General features: G+C 39.9%; 1 protein-coding gene across 3 annotated transcripts in view; it reads right to left on the bottom strand.

Moving 5' to 3' along the window:
- Positions 1-23,241, bottom strand: part of LOC128877564 (potassium voltage-gated channel protein Shab) — a 51,633-nt gene that overhangs the window by 10,454 nt on the left and 17,938 nt on the right. Inside the window, exons 4-7 of one of the 3 annotated variants that reach the window (XM_054124968.1) lie at positions 10,025-10,108; positions 5,318-5,578; positions 4,780-4,815; positions 1,544-1,774 (exon numbers count right to left, since the gene is read on the bottom strand). In XM_054124968.1, the coding sequence (XP_053980943.1) occupies positions 1,544-1,774; positions 4,780-4,815; positions 5,318-5,578; positions 10,025-10,108 (612 nt within the window). The remainder of the gene's footprint in view (positions 1-1,543; positions 1,775-4,779; positions 4,816-5,317; positions 5,579-10,024; positions 10,109-23,241) is intronic. The other 2 variants (XM_054124969.1, XM_054124970.1) reach the window with 2 other exon arrangements.

Genomic DNA, 23,241 nt, shown 5'->3' with positions numbered 1-23,241 from the left:
AAAAAAAAAAATCGTGAAGTTTGTCTCGAAAGTGTCGAACAAATAACATACACATTAACCATAAAAAAATCATGGAAATTGCCACGAGACTGGTAAAAATAAAAGAGGACCCTCTTAACGTTCTAAACTCATCCCCCTTGACATAAGCATCGCACCGTGATTCAGAAAGAAATTGACCAAAACAATTGTAAATTTAGCAAAGTCTTGTATGTACATGTACGAATAAATATGTAGCAAGCTTCAAAAATTTAGGTCAAGTACTTTGCCCGTAAAAAAAAAAAATCGTGAAGTTTGTCTCGAAAGTGTCGAACAAATAATATACACATGAACCATAAAAAAATCATGGAAATTGCCACGAGACTGGTAAAAATAAAAGAGGACCCTCTTAACGTTTTAAACTCTTGACCCTTGACATGAGCATCGTACCGTAATTCCGAAAGAAATTGACCAAAACAATTGTAAATTTAACAAAGTCTTGTATGTACATGTACGAATAAATATATAGCAAGTTTCAAGAGTTTAGGTCAAGTACTTTGCCCATAAAAAAAAAAAATCGTGAAGTTTGTCTCGAAAGTGTCGAACAAATAATATACACATGAACCATAAAAAAATCATGGAAATTGTCACGAGACTGGTAAAAATAAAAGAGGACCCTCTTAACGTTCTAAACTCATCCCCCTTGACATGAGCATCGTACCGTAATTCCGAAAGAAATTGACCAAAACAATTGTAAATTTAACAAAGTCTTGTATGTACATGTACGAATAAATATATAGCAAGTTTCAAAAGTTTAGGTCAAGTATTTTGCCCATGAAAAAGAAATGATGAAAGTTGTCTCGAAACTGTCGAACGAAAAATTAGGGCAACCTCTTAATTCGAAAAGAAGATTCTATTTCGGAGCAATTCGATCGCCTGGCCCGTTCGAGTGGGTTATGCACGCGATCGGGATGCAAATAAGCGGGGTCAGTGTCGATGAACGTGGAGGCATTATCGAAGCGTTAGTGTTCGTGTGGGGAAAAAATCAACGATACCGGAAATCGTTCTTCGACCCGTGCACGTCAAGTCGGTTACGCTGCAACTGTGCCCCGTTTAATCGATACAAAGGACGCCCCTGGTCGGGGCAAAACGTGCACCTCTGTGTTTTCGTTCGTTTCTTTGGTCACGGTTGCGTGCAAGATTCGTGTGTGTGCAACCCCCTTCTGGCAAGCACCGGGACCGTATTCGGTAACGTACGATCGGCCTCGTGCGTATTTGCTCAACTGTGCTCCGTTTGCGATCCCGACGGTTCGTGAAACTGAAAAAAGCAGTGATTTGTTTCGCCGTCAGAGCTGAGTGGAAATCGGAACGGGGCGTCCGATTGTTCATTGGCTCGTCATAAAGAGCTGAGAAACCAATTTCTGAACGTTCTGGAAGCCTGAGTTCGCGTTTCTTTCGACGCGTTTGGTCGCCGTACGATGCTATTTCGTTAATAAATAATATCGATCGGTTACCTATCGATAAATCGTTGAAATTTACCCAAAGTATCCTCCCGAGAAAAGCTCACCTGCTGGATACGAATTTTCCTGTGCTTGGGCACCGTGTCGTTCAGGATAACTTTGCTACCCTCGTTCGACGGTCTGACGTCCTTCAGCGACTCGACGCTGGGCGACGCGTCGCTAACGTTGTGACCGACCTCGCCGGAAACGGATTTCTTTACCCTGTTTCCGCACTTCTCGGCAGCCTCCAGGGGGTTCACGTAGAGATTATTAGTGTCCGGCTCCTCGGTGAGGTCGCCCTGCGAATTATCGCAATCGAATCACGACGTTGATCGTCGCGACGCTATGCCTCGGTAGCCGGGGCGCCCTATCACCCGGTAACGATTCAATCGGATCAGCTTGTTTAACCTTTAGCCGCCAGACGAGTATTTATACAGTCCAAGTAATTCCGGAAATCGACGGAGTGATTGCGCGTTTAAAAACGGGGCGAAAACGTGGAATGATATTTATTGCTACGACGCGGGGAATAATTATAATTTCAGGGAATATTAACACTTTCGCTGCGGATGACGCGCATGTGCGTCCAACCGAAAATATATGGTTGGTTTTATTATTTTTCAGTTTTCATTTTTTTTTCTTCGGCAATCATATTATACAGGGTGTCCCAGCCTTAGTGATACGGCGCTCTAACTCCAAAACTATCGGTTGAATGAAAAATTTCAAATATGGAAATTGCATGGTAAAGTGGGCCTCATGTTTCAGCGAGAAGGAATTTTTGTTAACTTTGTTATTTAACGAGATATGACGGTCAAGTTTCGGTGTTTAAATGGAACTATATATATATTTTTTTAAACCATGCGATAGTGCTTTTCAAGACGAATTCATTATGCTTTAATGTATTTACCCGATTTTTATTAGTTTTCAAGCTATAACGCTTCAAATTTTGCTAATTTTCAAGGAAAAATCTTGAGTTAGAGTACTGTATCAGTAAGGCTGGGACACCCTGTATATAAAATAAGTTACCATAAATATATGTTTTTCAAAATAATCATATTAGAACATTTGTAAGAAATTTTTTTGTTATAAAAAAAATATCATAATTGCAGGTCCCAGCGAAAGGCTACTTATTTTCGTCCGCAGCGAAAGTGTTAATCTTGAAAATCGTTGGGAGCGTTTACCAAAATAAAACCCCAAAATTTCGAGAACTAGCGGGGATAGAAAATAATGTTGGGCATGGAAAATGTGTGAAATTTGACGAGCGATCACGTGGTCCGAATGGAAAATCGAAGCGATTCATTGCCAATCCAAGCGCCACTGTGACCGAATCACTAAATTTTTATATACAGACACACTTTTTCCCATTGATCAACGTTACTTTCCCTTTACTATTCGATTTATTACCAGCGATTAATTACAACGTCTCGCAGCTCAAGGATTAAGATACACGAAAAAAGAAAAAAAAAGAAAAATAAGATTCAATCTCTGTTCCTTTCTAAGCAGGCTCTAAATGCGATTACTTTTGCGTCCATTTTCGAAGACCTTCCTCCGCGACGTTTATCGCGCTATAAACGACACGAGTATATTTGTAGAAAGCGGATTCGCTCTTGGATAACGTTCTTCGACGTTGTTCCAGGCGTGTGCGTGTGTCGATGTTTATTTCGTTCGCTTTGAAAATATGTCGGAGTGATTGCATGAGAGACAGAAAGCGCAAAGGAGAAGTAAAATATTGGCAAACGCTGAAATATATCGAAAAGATATACAGGGTGTTCCAAAAATGTTGGACATCCTTGAAAAGGGCGGTTTGGGGTGGTGATTTGAAACAACTTTTTCCTTAGGGAAAATGTTAACGCGGCTTCGTTAAGGAGATATTAACACTTTACCGACTGGTAGCGGTTCAAGATCCTATGCCCTTCTCACCGGCCGCTCGGCAGCATATCTTCCCTGGCACCGGGAATTGTATAAAAATACGAGAGCTTACAGAGCAAAGCAACTTGTATCTCAATTCAAAGTAACAAATACTTGCTAGTTACCATAGCAGTTACCGGTCGTGAGCGTTGGGGACAAAAAGTCGATTAATCGACTACCGGGTCGGTGAGCGTTGGGTACAAGAAGCTGATTAATCGGCTACCGGTCGGTATAGTGTTAATAGAAAAGCCCCGACCAATCAGAACGCGGTGCCTAGCGCGTAGTCTACGCTACTGCGGGCGCTCCACCGGCATACTCGCGCTCTGATTGGTCGGGGCCTTTCTATTAATTTCTCCTTACGGGGTTAGTCGCAGTCAGGAAGAGGAAAAACAACATTTCTTTGTGATTTTTTGTTTAGTTATTAAATAATAATTTGCAGAAGTAACGATTAAGTATATTATAAAGCATATTTTAAAGAACTAAAAAACATTTTTTATTTTAATAAACGTTTAATTTATATCGTTATAAGAGCCGATGACGTAGACGATGATTTAAAAACATAGGTTTGCGGTGAGCAAGATTTCTCTACACTGGTTTACCGGAAAACAAAAACAAAGGTAGATTTCGAAAATATATTAGTCTAGCGAGTCCCTGAACGAAGGATTTTGGAAAGAATTAATTTAAAACAAGATGGCGTGCATTTGAAGTTGATTTTCAATTTTTTCACTAAAATTAAGCGATTCAATACAGGATAAAAAGAAAAGTATACAAGAAAATAAAAAATCCTTCGATCAGGGACCCGTTAGTCTAATATATTTTCTAAATCTACCTTTAGTTTTGTTTTCAGGTGCTCCAGTTTGAAGAAACCTTGCTCACCGCAAACCAACTGACCACCCACGCCATCGCCTGTTACGACGAAATGAATTAACCTTTTTTTTAAAACAAAAATTCTTTTATAGTTCTTTAAGACATACTTTGTAATATATTTACATTTCATTAATAAAAATGATTATTTAATACTTAAAAAAGTACACACGCAAGAAACTGTCCGTTTCCATTTTCCTGACTGCGACTAACCCCTTAACGAAGCCTCGGTACAACATTTTCACCAAGGAAAAAGTTGTTTCAAATCACCCCCCGAACCACCCTTTTCAAGGACCTACAACAATTTTGTAATTCTTGTAGAATTATTAACTAAAAACACCGACCAATCACGCTACTATGTATACTTACTATTAAGTGGGATGCATGTTTCTTTCTAAATGGCTAACATCCGAATAACCCGATATTCGTCTATCTACTCAACGTGCGTTGACGTATGTACGTATCGGAATAGAAAACGTCCGATTTCGTTTGGACGATCATTTTTACGACTTTTAATTAAATACAGATATTGTACCTTATTGTTATCCGCCGTATGGCCAGCAGAAGAAACCTATAATAATTAGTATTCGTTCTCGCCATTCGTTTTTGGAACATCAACTACGGAAATCAACTACGACAGTGCCGCTAGAACGGAAACGAAAGTATAGCACAGAAAAACGTAACTCGACGCACGAATAGGGACGATTACTCTCGAATAAGTGGAAATCATACATATTGCAGAATTATGCAAATAAATTTAGTCACATCGCATTGCGGATGATAAAGAACGATAGAACGGTATTCAACATTTCTCGATGTGTAGAAAAACATTTTCTTAAAATACGCGATTGGAATACGATAAAATAATAATATTTAATTTTCTACACTTTTCTCGTTCGAAAATGTTTCTCCTCGAGTAGAAAAAAAATGCCGCGTACCGTCCTTTCGTCGCGAACAAGACGATAATGAAGGAACGAGAAGAACGTCGACGGTTCTACCGTCCAGCATATTCCGGGAAGCTAATCGGCCAGCGGTTAATCTAGATTCGCGTGTCCATCGATTCCGTGGAGTACCTGCGATTGTGACGGATGCGTCTGACAGCTGGCATACGTGTCGGAGCTGTCCACGCTTCCTTGCTCGTTGTACGGCCTCCCATAACCGATGTTCTCCAACGCTTGGACAGGAGACGTCTTCGTCTCGGTGAACATCGACTGGATCGGTTGCTCCAACAACATCCCCGATCTTAGCGATCTCATTTCCTGGCAGATGGGGTTACGAAAGTCGCTGGTCGCCAGCGGCATTATATTTTCCGCGTCTCTGAAGTCTTTGTACTCCTAGAAACACGACCCAACGTGAAAAGTCTCGGTTTGCCGAAGACGATCCGCCCCCTCGAAGCGTCGTCTTCGACACGGGATCGACACCCTACGTATTCTTCGACGAACGAGAGCATTTTTCCCGACGGAATCGGGTAGGAACACACGATAAATCGATATCGCGATTACATTGATTATGACTGAGATCGATTAGTTGTTGGAGGTTATACAGGATGTCCCGGAATTAGTGTAAGAAACGGAAACGAGGGGTAGCTGAGACAATTCTGAAGGAGAATTTCCTTTGCAGAAATGTTGGCGGGGGCTTCGTTTTTGAATTATTCACGAAAAATCACGGACCAATTACAGCGCGCGAAAGTGGTTTTTCGTTAATAATTCAAAAACGAAGCCCTCGCCAACATTTCGGAGGAAATTGTTGTTCAGAACCTATTTTCGGTTCTTACACGAATTCTGTGACACCCTGTGTATATCTATGTAACAAGAAAAATATTCTACAAATTCTTATAAGCGCGACAAGAAATTCAACCTATCGCCAAGCGCGTGTCAAATAAAAGTACAATACATTTCGACTACTAAATCAAGTATGAAATTTTATGGTATTGTTAATTATATTTGGACGAGGTCAAACAGTTTTCGCGTAGTGTACGAAGTGTTGGTCTACTTCCCCAGTGTCATGTAAAGTCCGTCACAATTTATTCTAATTTATCCTATTTCTTAATTATTTCTTTCTAATTATTTTATGTATCAAGTAAGTAAATCTATGTTTTATCGCACAAAAAACAATTGATTCGACTCCCCCCTCGAGGCACAGGTGTAATTTATTTAATCCCGTTACGTCTCAGCAAATACATTTCACGTTCGTGCTGCTTCATCGTAAGAAACGATAAATCATACATGTCAGCCACCTGTAGTTCCCGCATAACGAATTATGGTCGTGGGGTTTGAACAGGTGCGAGGGAAACAAATACGTTTCCTTTTGGACGTTTCAGAACGTTACAATTATATTTTTTCGTTAAAAGCAAATATTAATCGTTACACGACTTTTTCCATCCCGAGAACACGTACATTTACTATCCAACGTATAATTCCCGCTGCTAATCAACTTTTCCATATTGCCGTTACCATTATAATTTTATTAAAAGTGTTCTTAATTTTGTAAAAAGTGTTTTGCATTGAATAATGCGTAGAAAAGACTTCCTGTGCGCCGAGGGCACTTTTAATAATTCCGCGGACAATACTTTCCACGCACCGGAGGGCTAAAACCAAACAATTTCGACAGTGAATTAACTTTCCCCCGTGATGGGGGAAATCCGCGCTCGTTCGTCGAATCGAGAGAACGGTTTCCTTCGTGTGCTACGGTCTAAGAGAGTAAGGGGAAAAAGTAGAAAAGAAATAAATCGTTGTGTGCTTTCTAAGTAATCGAATCTAATCGACGTGGCCTTTCTACGTTCGTATCGTTAATACTCGCCTGATGTGTTCCAGAACGTATTCGCGCGACCGTATTAAGTAGGTTAGACGAGGATACGGTTACGCGCGATACGCGGGCCTGTAATTAGGTGCGAGAAAACTTAAGGAAAACAACGTTCGCTAATAGTTTTGTTAAATCGTTCCCAAGCTTTTAGCCAGTAAATTGCCTAACGGAGATGCAGAGGTTACGCTATTCGTACATAACATGATCATCGCAAAAACCTGTGTGCATTGTCACGTGCTTTTGTTATTCGAGTCTTTCTGTTTCTAAAGAACGCATGCTGACAGGATGGAGTAAATGAAAGTAAGCGTTGCGTCGTGAAGATCCATTGCACGATACGAGATCTTATTCAGAGGGCAATGTTTCGTTCGAACGATGAACAACCAATTTTTATCGTTAAAACGCGATTTTGATCGTTAACGCTAGAACTACTAAGAAATTGGACTTTCATCTTTTTAACCCTTTCGCGCCAAGCCCCGCACGACGATCCGTGAACTAATGCATTTATCGGTAGACTTCGTATATTCTCCGATATTTGCGACGAGCTTCGAACGTAGAGAAAAGGACAGCGAATAAAGGAAGACGGAGCGAAAACACCAGGGTATGTCGGTGATTCAATGTAGTTGTAACATTTTTATCATCATATTCCTGACATTTTTCTGATTAAAATGAGACCAAACACGATATAATTCGGACGATATTTACCATGCATTTGTTTTTTAGTTAGTGTTTCTACATATGATAGATAATATAAGTTGTTACAAGTAAATATGTTGCGAGTTACGTCGTGTTTGGTCTCATTTAAATCAGAAAAATTGTCAGGAACATGATGGTCAAAGTTTTAGAACAAAAAAGTTAATAATAAAAAAGTTTCACCGTTATATTAAATTGTCGCACCGAGGAATCCGATCGCAGATTATGTTTACACTGCTCGGCGATCGAACTCCATGGCCCCCCTTTGCCCCCCCCCCCGTGGTGGGGATGGTTTCAGTGCTTTTATGGAAACTTTACTGTATCGACAACGATTTGCCAACGATTTGACAATTGTTGGATCAGGGGACTGAGTACGCGATGTGTTCGATCTATTTTCAAAAAGTACAGTAGTTTTAGCGTTAAGCTACCTCGTTCACTTTATAATTTCAACTGCGATATTTTATTTAAAAAAAACAGTAATAAACTGAAAGCTGTTCATCTTTCGTGCTGTTTAATCTTGACATTATTTGCTCGTTGGTTACGTTCGTGCTACAGATCGCGTTCATATTTAATAAAAGAAAAAAATACTTTTACGGCGATTATGTATACAAAGATCGTGGAAACAGAGGGCGTTCGCTAAACTGCGGATATTTACGCAAATTCATGTTTTCACATGTACAGAAAAAGAATCGAAACTCAAATGAAAGCGTGTATCATCCTCTAAACGGTGTAACGTGTATGATTATTAGGGTGGTCCTTAGTTCAACGATTGTTTGAATCTATCGCCCCCCGGATATCTTGAAAATACATAGAAAAAAATTCCCGCGAAATCTGGCTGGTTAATTTTAATATCAACACGTGCCCCAAACCAATGCATGCAATTTTTTCTAGTCGGTTACTTCTGTTTTTTTTTTTTTTTTTTGTACAGCTAGGGTAAAAATTGACGAAACGATTTGAAATTTGGCAGAGTTACTACTTATAGTGACAGGAACGAGTCCTGAAAATTTCAAATTTTTATCACGATTAGTTCCTCACAGCGAATACGAAGCTATTTCCTTTATTTGAAATACTTTTCTCGTATTACAGTGTTTTAATTTTTATATACTAAATTTTCGAATTATCTGAAAGGGAATCTGTCCGTATGGAATTTTATTAAAACAAAACAAAAATAAGAAATAAGTCTGTATATAGTACATACATTCTCGTGTACTATGATTTTCATGTTAAGGACTATTGTTTTTCCTTTTTGTTTATGCTAGGAATTAATGTTTCTAAGTACATTCTTAAAGAGCATGGCTTAAATATTCAGGAAAAATATTCAGTACACGAATGGCTGTAGCTCCTGTTGGAATCGATTAAAATGTTAAAAAATCGTTACTTTTATAACCACGAGAAAATTGAAACACGAATAATCAAACTTCAAAGTGTCGCCGGTATCTATTAATTTTTGTTATTTTCCTAACGTTAGTATCACACACAATGTTTATTTCATCTATTAGCATCGTTTCAAAGACGCTTTTCATTTTTTTTTTTGTCAATTAAATGCAAAAGTCCAGTTTATACTATATCTAATGTAATTACACGTCCAAAGCGCTAACGGTCGGTAAAGTGTTAAGTGAAAAGGTTTGCCCAAAGCTGAAAAGCATCGTATTCTCGCTTCTAACGCGAATTGCCGTCAACAAACGATGCCTGCGCTTTGACCTACGATACTGCGAGTATACACGCAAACGAAATTAATGGACGAGCTACGTTGCGTCTAAAGCTTTGAATGAACTGGTATCGTGTCAATGGAAAACTTGTGCTTTGTTCAGGGGCAGGAGGGGAGGGGATGGGAGGGGAGGGGAGGCGGTGGCGGTGTTTGAAGAGGTGAACGAGGGTCTTTGGGGGTGGGCGGGTCGTGGGTGAGGTGGAGGCAGTGCATACACCCAGTGGACTATATACGAACACCGTGCATTGGCATGTAGAACGTAAACAACGACGGACAGACAAAACGTAAGCCACGAGGACGAACGAGAGACGGAATCCCCTCGCGATCTCGAACGGTGTATCCAGGCGAGATAAGATGGAAAAAATTTCATTCTTTTTTTTTTTTTTTGTTTAAACGTACATACGTACATACGATCGAAGGAAAAATCGACGAGAAAGAAAGAAATGGAATTGAACGAAAAGAGTGATGTATGAAAATTAAATAAACGTAGAGGTTTGTCCCATTTCCGATATCAACTCCCTCGACAGCCCATTGGTGTATGTAGTGCCGCCTAAGGAAGAACGTTAGTGATCGTAAATACCTTCGTAGTACAAAAGCAACACTCGAATTCGCTAGGTATTTCATCATTTTTCTCGAATTTTCTGCTGTCTTTTTTCTCTTCATCCTACAATGTCACACACACAATTTCCGATTTTACTTTACATAACACACGGGCTCATCGGGGTCGGAAGCGATCGGATCATTTCGTTCTGTCGTTCGAACAAAACACGGTCGTTTCGGTGGCTATATCTGTTCCTTTGGTTTCTTTTTTTTTTTCTTCTTTCGTTTTACTTTCGATCTCTATCCGGGATAAATATAACTTCGCGGGCAAACTGTAACCGCGGAAATAAACTTCGAACGCGTCGGTTTCGGTTATTAATAGGCGGGTAAACTTTTTAAAACGCGGTCACTTACGCTCCGATTAGAATTTTCCACGGTCGCGGACGACGATGATTTATAATGAATGCCACGACGCGAAATGATTCGACCGCCTCGCGAGCTAGCGAACATGTGTCGGGCTGTCCGGAAAATTCGTGCCGATTCTCGGTAGCTGGCGTTAGGACAGCTCTTGGAATAATTGGCGACAGAGGTACAGGCTCTGTGAAGTGACACTTCGAACGATGTTAGATGCTTGTTAGAACGGCTTGACTGGGATACTTTTGTCAGTTTTATGTGACTTTGATTGTGGAAGGAAACGAAGGGTTGGATTTAAGAAAATGGGCTGTCCACAGATCGGGATGATTCTTTTGTCATAGGTAGAACTCGATCTGGGGATTGCAATGGTCGCCAGATTGACCCTTAACACCTTGACCCACATGAGTCAAAAACTGAAATAGTCCAAAAAGTGGTTCTAGGCACCGATATCGGCGAATACATTATATTTAACTCTTTTTTTCCGTGGAAGAACATCAGTTTTTTTATATTAACAGTATTCGAGATTGTGAGCCCCTACCAAAAACTAGACCAAACCTACTCAGACAGTATGTACATTAACAGTATTCAATATTGCTGGCAAAAACTACCTCAAAACCTAGTCAGACAGTACTTCTGTGTAGACAGTATGTACATTAACGGTATTCAATATTGCTGGCACACCAAGAACTACACCAAACCTAGTCAGACAGTATATACACATTAACAGTATTGAATGTTGCCACCCCTCACCAAAAACTATTCCAAACCTATTCAGGCAGTAGATTTTTGTCCTGGTGCTGTGATGTTCCTCCACGTAAAAAAATGAAACTGAAAATGATGTATTCACCGATGCAAAAACCACTTTTTGAACCATTTTAGTTTCTGACCCCTGGTGTGTGTGTGTGTGTGTGTTTGTGTTAGTAATGGGTCAAGATGGCCGTCATTGCAATCCCCAAGTGAAGGGCTACCTATGATAAAAAAAATCAACCCGATCGGAATATACCCCATTTTCTAAACCCCAACCAAACAAAATGCGATTAGAAACAGATGTGCATGTAGTGATACTTCCGACACCATTACAAAATAGTTTGTTTGGAAAACGTTAACTTTTGCCATTTTCATATGACTTTGATTGTGAAATGAGACGAAATGGTTTTTAGACATTTGTTGTTCGATTTTCGGTACCTGGCATTAGGGCAGGTCTTATTGTTAGATAACAGTTTGATCAATAAGCATGAACCTTTTGGACAACCCAACAATTAATCCTTTGAAGCACGCATTCAAGAAAAATCGTCCGTAGTAATAATTTTGGTCTTTCCCCAACATATAGAAACCGAATAAAATTTATCGCAAAGAAAATTCGTCGTTAAATGCGTTCCAAAGTCCTCACGGGGATTCGTTCCGCTTCGCGCGAATCCGATATTTAATTAGTTCACCTGAAAATATTCGCTAACGAGGAAACATTGCGAGAATTATGAAGATGGGTCGTTTTCGACTGCGAAACGAATTCGGGTTACGGTCGTATAAATTGCGTTTAAATTTCCGTGAAGACCTTTTTTTCCCCAGCCTTGCGTAATCTCACATCGAAAGCAAGCACCTTTGATCACGGGTGCTTCAAAGGCTTAAAACGAGGCAACGTATGATCACGTGGAGCCAGAGAGAGAAACTTCTCGTATCTAAGGGTGAAAAGGTAAATGTGTCACGGTTGTGTTCATTTGTCAAACAAAGTAAACGTGTGATGCGTAGATGGGTTCATAAATCGTGGTATTCGTGGCCGATTATGTCGTTTGGGACAGTGCTTCTCAAACTTCTCATTAGAAGAAAGAAACATGAAATATAAAAATAACGATGTAGCGTTAAAATTTTCTGTGCCATTTTGCACTTTCAACAAGGATCGATGCAATTCTATGCAAAATTAAACGATAACGAGTAAATCTCGAGACTCGTGCACAGTTGGAAATTCTCTCTCTTTCTCTTAATAAAAATATTTATAAATATTTAAAAAGAAAACAAACCTAGCGATACGATGTATTATGAAAAAATAACAATGAAATTTGATTCTATACGAACGAAAGTTTGGGAAACACTGTCCTAACGCTATCCGAAATCTCCCGGAGAATCATTCTCACGAAAGCATAACAAAACCGTAATAAAACTATGAAAACGAAGTTTCCCGTTAAATTTCAAGGAAGGTCCCTAGAACACGCTCGCAGCGAATCATCGATACCACTATTTATGAATTCGCCAGCATCCATCCAACGATACGTGACGTGTGATAAAAAGTGTTTCCATCGAGGCATGTAAACCGAAGTGACAGTGAAACGCATCGTAGCGAAAATTAAACAAAACTCCATCGTGTGTGGACGGACGTCACAATTTGCTTTTCGTTACTTACGCCGGAACCGAGGTATCGTAAACGCTCATACATCTAAAGCGAACGGTTAGTCGAACCTGCTGTTCTGTATATGCCTTCGCTAATCCTTCAATAATCCTTTCAGACCCACTGCGTACAGTAAAATGGCTCATAACAGATCTGAATTTCTCGATAGGTGTAAACACTCATTTACCCACACTTTGTGGTGATCGGCCGCAAGATCGACGTGAATTTAAAGGGACGCACGCAGCTTTCATTGGCAACGTTCAGTGACTATTTTCTCAACGTTTAAATACATGTTACGATAGAAAAAAAAAGGAAAAGCGAAGATTAAGCGTAGTAAAAGTATCGAAATTGATGTGTAAACTTTTTTTTATGAAGATACGTTAAGGGGTAGAAATTAATTCTGTGTATTTATACAGGGTGTCTCAAAAATGTTGGAGGTCCTTGAAAGGGGTGGTTCGGGGGGTGATTTGGAACAATTTTTTCCTTAGCGAAAATGTTGTACGAGGTTTTGTTAAGGAGATGTTAACAGAAAAGTCTCGACCAATCAGAACGGGAAGATGGCGGTGGAGGGCTCGCAGTAGTATAAACTACGCGGTAGCGGCCGCAGTAGAATAGGGTACGCGCTAGTCAGCCGCAGTAGTATACGGTACTCGCTAGTGTACCGCGCTCTGATTGGTCGGGGTTTTCTATTAGCCCTTTGCATTCGAGAGGCGACTCTCCGTCACCACTAGGTTTTACGCAGTAAATCAACCAACAATAATATTTGTTTAGGTTTCATTTCTTAGGAACTCGAAGTGCCAATAAAATGATTGTCAGTGCAATAAAGGTCAGTAAAAGGTGCAATAAAATCTCAAATTATTTTGCGATCACGAATCCAGCTACGTCTTCCAAGTCAATCTAAGCTTAGCATTCGAGTTACTGGTAGATATCAGGAAACAAGACCTCGAGTGCAAACGGTTAATATCTCCTTAACATTTTCGCTAAGGAAAAAGTTGTTTCGAATCACCCCCCGAACCACCCCTTTCAAGGACCTTCAACATTTTTGGGACACCCTGTATTCGATCACTCGTAACTCTAGTTCAGTGATGGGCAAAACCCTAGGCTTCGAATAAATCTGAAGTTTACTGATACGTTTGTCTCTTTTCCTCTTTTGAATTTTTCCAAAGAAGGAAACGAGACAAACTCATCGGCAAATTTCAGATTTATTCGAAGCCTAGGGTTTTGCTCATCTCTACTCTAGTTTCAGTACGTGCTTCCCCAAAATAAATAATTGAAATCCACGCATGGGCAATTATAGAGCTTCTTAAACTACGGGGGGTTGAAATTCTCAGAGTGGTCGCAGAGAATGTGAAAATGAAACATTCTAATCTAAAATGGAGAGAGCGTCTCGGGAATCCTCGAAGTCGTCACCATCGAGCTCGGATCTAACAGCGATACGAGACGTCCCCCATTCTTTGAATAATTTAACCCTCTCGGCTCGGACGATTTCCATTTGAATTATATTTTTCACTCTTTTAGAAATTAATTGCATCGAATTAAGCTCGGCTGAAAATCAAATTGCCTCGACGTAATTGACGTTCGTGTTATTTTTTAAACATACAGTGAGCCTCGTAAATAATTCGTACCCTCTATGTTTATTGGAAAAATTTGTTCAAGTTAAACACCCTTAAACACACAAATTGAAATTTGTTTATATTTCATTGTTTCCTAATGTACGTTTGTATAAATATGATGATGTATACATAAATATATACAAGTATAAGCTTGTTCATATCCATATTTATAATGAAAAATTCATTTGGTAAAATCAAAACCATTTATTAATTTGGTCAAACTTTTTCGGTAGACATAGAGAGTATGAATATTTATGGGATTTACTGTACGTATCCGCGAGTCTCGACTCTAATTTATCCAATGGCAACCAGATATGTCCACTTGAGACACACGCACGTATACTAGGTCGTTCCATGTCAATATTTAATAAATAAACAAATAAAAAAATAAAAAAAAATATATAGTGACTGAGAGATTACTTTTTCTTCTAACACTTGGGGGCATGTTTCACATATTAATTCGAGTAGTAGAAGAATAAATGGCATACGGGACACCCTGTATATCGACACCGGTCGAAAGGGTTAAATACTCCGAATACTTTGAACGTTTTCCTCTCGTATTATATCTCATCCTCGAAGTCAGTCCACCGAATCGACGCGATTACGTCACCCGCCCCTAACTTGTGCGTCGACGGCCTGGCTTCGAGGTTTCCACGAGCGATCGAATGAAATCTTTTGAGTCGCACAAAAGTAATCACTGAGTCGGATTGAAAATTGATTTTATTCGATTACAAGAAGAACTTGGTACTCCTAACATTAGAATGGACGTTTAAACGGCGTCGTATTACAATTAAACACGCGCCTAAGGATCATGCCAGACACGCGAACAATAGAACGTTACGACTGCACGATAATCAAACTATCGGTCTACGTTTACGTTGCCGAATCCTTACAGCTGGTGGTGTTAATATGTAATACAATGTTATACGTTATGTACATGTACAGGCAGTGTTTCGAACAACCAATCCCGATCACCGTCGTGATCGCGATAATACAGACTATCGAACGTTAACTGATTAATCATAGGCGAGAATTTCGAACGTCAATCGATCCTCGAGCGTTAGAAATTGCGAATCGTGTTACGCGAATCGTCCGTTGTGTAGTAAATTCAGCAGCGATATTTTTCACCCCCGTTAGTCGGGCCTAAACGAGAATGAGCGAGGGTCTCGGAACTAATCGACGCTAAGGTGCGATGCGGTATCTGGTGCAATTTATAAAATGGTAAAGAACGTTTCGTCATTGACAATATATATCGCGTGTATACAACTAGGTTTAATTCGTCTCACTTCGGTAGATGACACGATCGAGCCGAGCAGATCGTGACTGTTGGAAACGTGTATGGCGATACAACGTGCACAAAAGCGAAACGTTTTCGGTGTTTTCATTTCTTTTTTCTTTTTTTTTTCTTCTTGTTCATTATGTTTATTTGTCTGTTCTAATCGGATATAAAACGCACGTCTACAATCATACAAAGTAATCGTACGCGAGCGACAAGCGATCGAGCAACGAAGCAACCTAATTCAGAGCACAATAGCGTACCTCTGGCTACAGCTCGCATTTTCGAATGCACCTAGTGCGCAGCATGATCGAACTACCGCTGCCAACGAGTAAAACAAAACCACACGACCGACTTGCACCCTTTGGCTCGTGATTTTTCATTTTTTCTTCTCCATTCTTTTTTAAAGATAATTTAAGTCGAATGCGTGACAAGTGTCTATTTGAATAGAAATTTTAAACGAAAGTTGTACGTCTCGACGAGTTATGAAACTGTTGTCAAATATATTTCTTCGAGAAACCATTATTCTCCTTTCCTTTGGGTATTTCTTTTTTCTGCAAATAATCAGAAATAATGAAAATAATGGAAAATAATTTTTAGAAACAATTTTAGTTCTTGTTTGGTTAAAGACAAGCAATTGAAACTGTTGTCAAATATATTTCTTCGAGAAACCATTATTCTCCTTTCCTTTGGGTATTTTTTTTTCTGCAAATAATTAGAAATAATGGAAATAATGGAAAATAATTTTTAGAAACGATTTTTGTTTCTTTTTTTTTAAAGACAAGCAATTCTTCTTTTCTTTAGGAATTCTTTTCCTCGTAAATAGTATTAGTTACGCATTATATTTAATGAAGTACGCCACCGTTTTGTCCGAGGAAGCGAAAAATAATTTCTACAGGCAATTTTACATTTTTACCAAAATCAACGTAGATGAAAAAGTCCGAAATAAAACGCGGGGATGCTAGCGTCCATGTTTGATATGCCACGAGCTAAAGGGTTAAGAACAATGACGGTGTACCGTGATAATACGAGACAACGTGTCTTCCAACCGCATGAATCATAAGAATGTGTCTACGATCGAAAAAGGCACGAGATGAGGGAAAAGAAATGAACGTTAAGCGACATGGCATGATGGAAATCAGAAATAGTGAATAGAACGAAAAGACGCAAGGGAATTCGGGGCAATATGGCCACTATCGTTCCGATGCTTCGTAGAATTGCTAATAGGAAACTAGACTGCGAATGTTTATACAAATTCACATTTTTTCTTTATAGATGAATTGAGATTTAAATAAAAGTTACGCTCCAAACATCGTAATACGTATTTTATCGTTAATACTTGGTATATTATTGCATTTGTGCCCATCATTCTACATTTTCACGCATTCCCATAAACATACCACAGTCTAGTCATGGCTGTCGAGTAATCAGAAATCGAATTAATCGATACGTTTCGATCGTGCAGTTCGATCGCAACGTAAATGAATTACTACACCATCGAAACGCAATGTAACTGAATTACATCGTATTTCAATTACTTAATTCCACTGTATTTTAATCACGTAGTAATTCAATTACAACGAATTTCAATCATTGAGTCGCTTCGTAAATAACTTCCATTTCCTAGTTTACAGTTTATTTCCGAATATATCGTTATATAATTAATCATAATCGATTAAAATCCTTAATAAACAAAATCTTAATAACCACAATCGTCGATCATTCCTTATTCGCATTTATCATGTGAATGAAAAATTCTTACCTCCACGCGGTTCTCTGTAAGCATGATTATTTATTAACCGCAGCGGAAGTTAGAAACGAATCAACCCAATAAACTGCATCGTAATTCAATCAGCAGAACAGTGACCTCGTTGTACTTCTACACTTCAAAGTTTAACCCGGTACACGCACTTGTTGCAGGCAATATTCAAGAAACTTTTTCTTTTCACAATTTAAATACATATCTTAACCCTTTCCGTACGGAGGAGCTGGCCGCGGTTATACGTTCGTCGTATGGAGGATTTCCTCTTTTAAACATTTTCCAGAGAAAGAAACGAGACAAACACATCGGTAAACTTCAGATTTATTCGAAGCCTAGGGTTTAGCCCATCTCTGGTTCGATACTACATACATGACTTTCTATGTAAAATTTTGTATGGAAACAAAAATGATTTATTATCACTAGACTGTGGATCTTTATGCAAAATAACATCTTGGCAAACGCACCTACAAAAATTGCCTACAAAAATTGCCTACAAAAATTGAACCTAAATAGGAATTTATTTTACTCTGGAAACATTACAATACGAACTTTACCCTCAATATTTTTCATATTCTTCCATACTGTGTGCATTTTGCAGTTTCTTGCACATTCAAATTCCCTGTAAATGCATAAAAGTCCGCCGTCTAGTTGTCACCAAATATCCATCAAAACGCCTCGCGAGTTTTCTAAGGATCCGCGCAATACATTATTTCGAAAAAATTCGCAGACATGGCTCGTTTTCGACCGAATTTCTATATCAAGTTCTATATCAAGTATCACCACTGTAAGACTCCTCTTTCTTTTTCATTAAAATATGCATTCAAATAATGAACAAATTTCTTGAATTTTGCCTCGTAACACCGCGCACCTCTTATCAACGAGCTAATTTCTCGTTCCGTTCCCCAAATGTCTGTTTGCATTCGAAGGTAAACCGTGGCCATATAGAGCCCGAGTTCCCTCGCAGAGAAGTTACTAGGGCGACAAAGTGTCTCGAGAGTCGAGCAAGCGCGTCTTTTCCTCGGATCGAACACGGCAAGGTCCGACGTCGACGTATATCCGCGGTTGGGTTCACACACCCCGGATTACCGTCCATTCACGTAGTTTCTTTCTTGTCCTACGCACTTGGTCGTCGCCGTTCACGTGGCCCGTCCATTCGCCACGAGAAACTTTGCAATCTATCGTGTCGGACGTTGCCAGTAATACTAAAAGAAAGGAAAGGTTGACGGACCTTTCGTCGTGCGCGAGAACGCTTCGAAGGTTTTCTTCGAAGCTTTTCAGAGGGCGAACGATTCACCGTGAATCCGAGTTCCTCGTTTCGAAACGAGCATTCGATTTGTCGCTGTTTCTCGAGGGGATCGAAAGGGTCGAGTTTGCTCGATTGTATCGCAAATTTTCGTAACCCTTTCTCAGTCTTTTTCTTTTTCTTTTTTGTCTTTTTCGTTATTATTAATCGATCGACCGTCACACGCGCGAACAGAGAGAACCGAGATTTTCGGCAAGGTCCGACAGTAGCAGGAAAATTCGTGTGTGTGTGAGAGAGACGAATGTTTCGGCGGCTTTGTTCAACGATGGTGGTTCAATGCGCGCTGTCGGACATTGCCTGTAACACACCGACATTAAATCCGTGAGAAAATTACCGCCAAATGCGAATGAATGAATGATTCTGAAGAAGGTATTATTTTGGGGGGTAACGAGTGACATTACCTCTGCCTGCAATAATTATCTCTAACCGAACTCTAACCGATCGATGTCGATCTTAATTTATTAGTTTGTCTGGAAAATCCGTGCCGATCTTTGGTAGGTGGTACACGTCTGTTTACATTGAAATGGTTGAAAACGATTAACATGGGTGCATCCCTTAAAAGGTAGAAAGGTCGTGGAACAAAATGGTATTTATATAATTCAATAAATATATAACAAAATTCAAACGTGCCTTTGAATTTTTCTTAAAAATTGGCACGAACTTTCTGGACAACCCAATAGATTGATCAAGTTCTCGATTCGTTGATGATCGTTTCAAATCCTAATCCTAAAATCCTTTTTTCGGGAAGAGGGAAGGGAGGAAATAGACACGCGAATGGTATTATTGCAGCCAGTTGCGTAGAATGCGACAGGATTGCGAGATTCGTGCGAGATGTGTCGACGTGGAGTTGAAACGAATCTCGTAGAAACAAGCGAGCGATTGGATGAACTTTCTTTTTCATTTTCCTTTTTACAGTGTGCGTTGGAATCGCAATCCCGTCGCGTCATTCTGTCCAGTAATGTAACCAACGCTATCGCGAATACGCGATTGAATCGTTAATGGGATATTCGTACCGTATTCTTTTTCATTTATTTGAGAATCTAGTTACGGTTCGGAACAAGAAAGTATTCGACAATGCGATGCGTTAATATCTGGACAGTAACTTCTTACAAAGATCGCCGAACACTGAGCGTGCAACGTTATAGGTTATACAGGGTGTCCCAAAAGTCGGGGTGGAGCCGGAAATGGGGGGTAGCTGAGACGATTCTGAACAACAATTTCCTTTGCAAAAATGTCGGATGGGGCTTCGTTAAGGAGATATTAAGAGAAAACCCCGACCAATCAGAGCGCGCGTAGACCGTTGGAGCGGCCGCGGTAGCGAAGGCTACGCGCTAGGCGGCAGCGTCAATGTCCTTCGATGCACGTCGAGTCACTTGTTCGCGTACAAGCGCGGCCGCCAGCGCGTAGCCTTCGCTACCGCGGCCGCTCGAACGATCTACGCGCGCTCCGATTGGTCGGGGTTTTCTCTTAATATCTCCTTAACGAAGCCCCATCCGACATTTTTGCAAAGGAAATTGTTGTTCAGAATCGTCTCAGCTACCCCCCATTTCCGGCTCCTCCCCGACTTTTGAGACACCCTGTAGGTACGATTGGTCGTGCGCGCGAGAAACCAAGATGGAAGAGAAAATCCGATCGAAATCAACGTTCCTGAATCGCGGTTCGATTCTGGAACGAAAGATCGACGAACGATCGAGAAACGAAAACTGAACGCGAAGTAAATCGAAATCAAGAAACATCGAACATCGAACGCGAACGTTCTTGTGACAAGAACAAATAATAATTAACCGAAGGAAACACACCGACGACTAATCATCTATGTATTTGTCCTGCTCGTGATTGTAGAGTGGCGAAAAGATTACAGCCGATGCAGATTATTCGAGTGCGACGTGCACGCGTGACACACGTTAGCCTGGTGCCTTCTAATTTCTTAGTCGACGATAAATTCAAGCGACCATCGACAAATTTTCTAAATCGCAAATTTCTCGCGCAAAGATTTAGCTTTCCATGGTTCGACTAATTTCCTTGCCGACCAGCGTATCGTTTCCGTGCGTAATGAAATAATTCGTAATAATATGTACTGTGCCGGAGACGAGAATTTGGACAGTGGGTCTGATTGGTTACGGTATAATCTGAAATTCTGCGGTATAGTATAGATCGTAATATATGTAGAATTCTATGACGTTATCGAGAAGATTATACTACTCCAACATTTTGTCTCCGCATAGTACACCGTAACTCGAACAACAACGATTACGATTATTTTACTTTGAACACCGCAGATAGTCCTCCCAAGTATTTCGTTGACTTTTCAAATTTAAGAAACATGTACTTGGGGACAAATCTATCCGTGTCGAATTAATTCGTATCGATAATTATTAACAACGACCACGAAGCATGCTCTCGACGTGCTTTCTTTTCTACACATATGTATTCGTTAAAAAAAAAAAAGAAATGAAAAACTGTTCATACTAGGCGTGCTTGGGGGTACATCGTGTCGTTCTGCGTGATCCGAGTATCGCTAAAACAATTCTTCTCGGAACGTGAAATGAAACCTGCACCGAGGCTATTCGGCAAAAACACGTTTACACAGATACCAAACAAGAACGATGTCATTGGATGCACGTTCCTTCGAATGGATCATGGGTCGCCGATAATGATTCTTCTACTCGTAAACTGTACAATTTTATATACCGATATTATTGGTATAATTGGCCATAATTGCATTGATATTATAAATGCAAGAGTAACTCTGTCTGTTACATTTTCACGCCTGAACCGCTGAACAGATTTCAACAAAATTTGTCGAGGAGATTTTGTTACAAATATTATGATAATATTATTTTGATAAAAATAAGGTTTCAATTCGAAATCTCAATATTTGTAAAAGGACAGTCACTGACTGGTTCACGAAGGTGTTGACGTGTTTCAACTGTCGGTCGAACGTAAACAACATATAAAATAAATAATACTCCACGAGGGTGAAACCGCGGGGCACGGTTAGTTTTATATAATAAATATTTATTTCTTTTTGCAAATTTCTTTCGTTTTCTACTTATTTTGTTTATGTTATTGTGAACTGAATCCATATATAACGGTATGGTCTTGGCCATAATTGCACACGAGTGTATTTTCTCGACAACTAAACGATAAGTGACAAACGATAAAATTTGATCTACAATTCTTTTCTTCTGCTTATTTTTCACGAAGAATCACCTCGTGCCCGTTTGCATGTAATATTCCTAACCCGTAATATTCACACCCTGTACATACATTTCACGAGTCGAGTATCGAGATTGAAGCGTGACGCGATCGAGCGCGGTCTATGTCCTCAGGTCTGACCAAAGTCAGGCTATACTACTAGCCCTGCATCCAATGCGATCGTTCCGGTGTTTCGATAGTCGTGCCTCTAATAGCCACGTGCGGATATTATACAGAAATTTATGAACGATTCTGTCTGTACAGATGGGCTCGAATTTTTCTTTGACGAAATAATAGATACAGTAAGAACTGGATAAGTGCAAGTCTCGGCGAGCGAGCGATGTAACACGATTCTAACCGACATATCGGTGAGACTTATCGTTGCATTACTTATTGTCTCACCGATACGTTTCTACAGACTGATTCTTTTTCTTGGACCTTTTTCTCTTTCACTCTCTCTGTACTTTTCTACGTTCAACGCTGACAATTGTAATGTCGTGTCTCGATTTTCTTCCACTTGTCCAGTCCTTACTGTACACGTTTCGTTCGGATCATAAATAATTTTGATATCAAATTTAAACGTACGCGCACGCGTCGATATCCCTCGAGAGGTTAACGTCCAGGAAAAGTAACTTTGCCAGCTCCGATCAATGTATTTACATTCTTCACGTGCGTTTCTTAAGTGACAGTGAAAATCACGATCGATGCATTTCCGCCAGAAACAAATCAAAAACGTTCGATTTCGTACCGTTTCGTACCGTTTCGTACCATTTCGTACGGTTGTCGTCGATTAAACGAAATTGTATTCGAAAAAAAAAGAAAGAGAAACGAAAAGAAGGGAAAAGAAATGACCAAGTGATGCAACCAACGATACCTTTTCACTAAATTCGAGAAGAATCGAACCCAATCTGGTTGAAGCAGTCCTGTCCAACGGGAGGTGCCACGTATGCTCGCGTTAAGCCCACACATGTAACGACACATCGATGTATGCACGGTGAATCCTGTCTAAGGGCCGCCCACGCCACTTAGACATCCGCGATTAGTAAAAGCAATTACTGTCGCTTAAAGACTCGAGGCGGTTTGTCGAGTTACGTATCAAAATTTCACACGATATAATATACACTATACACTTTACGTATTAATATACACTATGGTGTCGATCCGGAATGTACTTGACGCGACCGAATCGAGTTTAGGTAAATTCGGCTGTTTGAATGGTTTACTAGAACACGTGCGTTTTATTTGATTGGCGATGTGCAACTGAACGATAGGAGTGAAGGAGACACCGGGTCCCAAACCCCTTAGAAAAAA

This window comes from Hylaeus volcanicus, chromosome 5 (assembly GCF_026283585.1).
Source record: "Hylaeus volcanicus isolate JK05 chromosome 5, UHH_iyHylVolc1.0_haploid, whole genome shotgun sequence".
NCBI lineage: Eukaryota > Metazoa > Arthropoda > Insecta > Hymenoptera > Colletidae > Hylaeus > Hylaeus volcanicus.
Note: the sequence above shows the minus strand (reverse complement) of the source record. Positions and strands in the feature narration are given on the sequence as shown.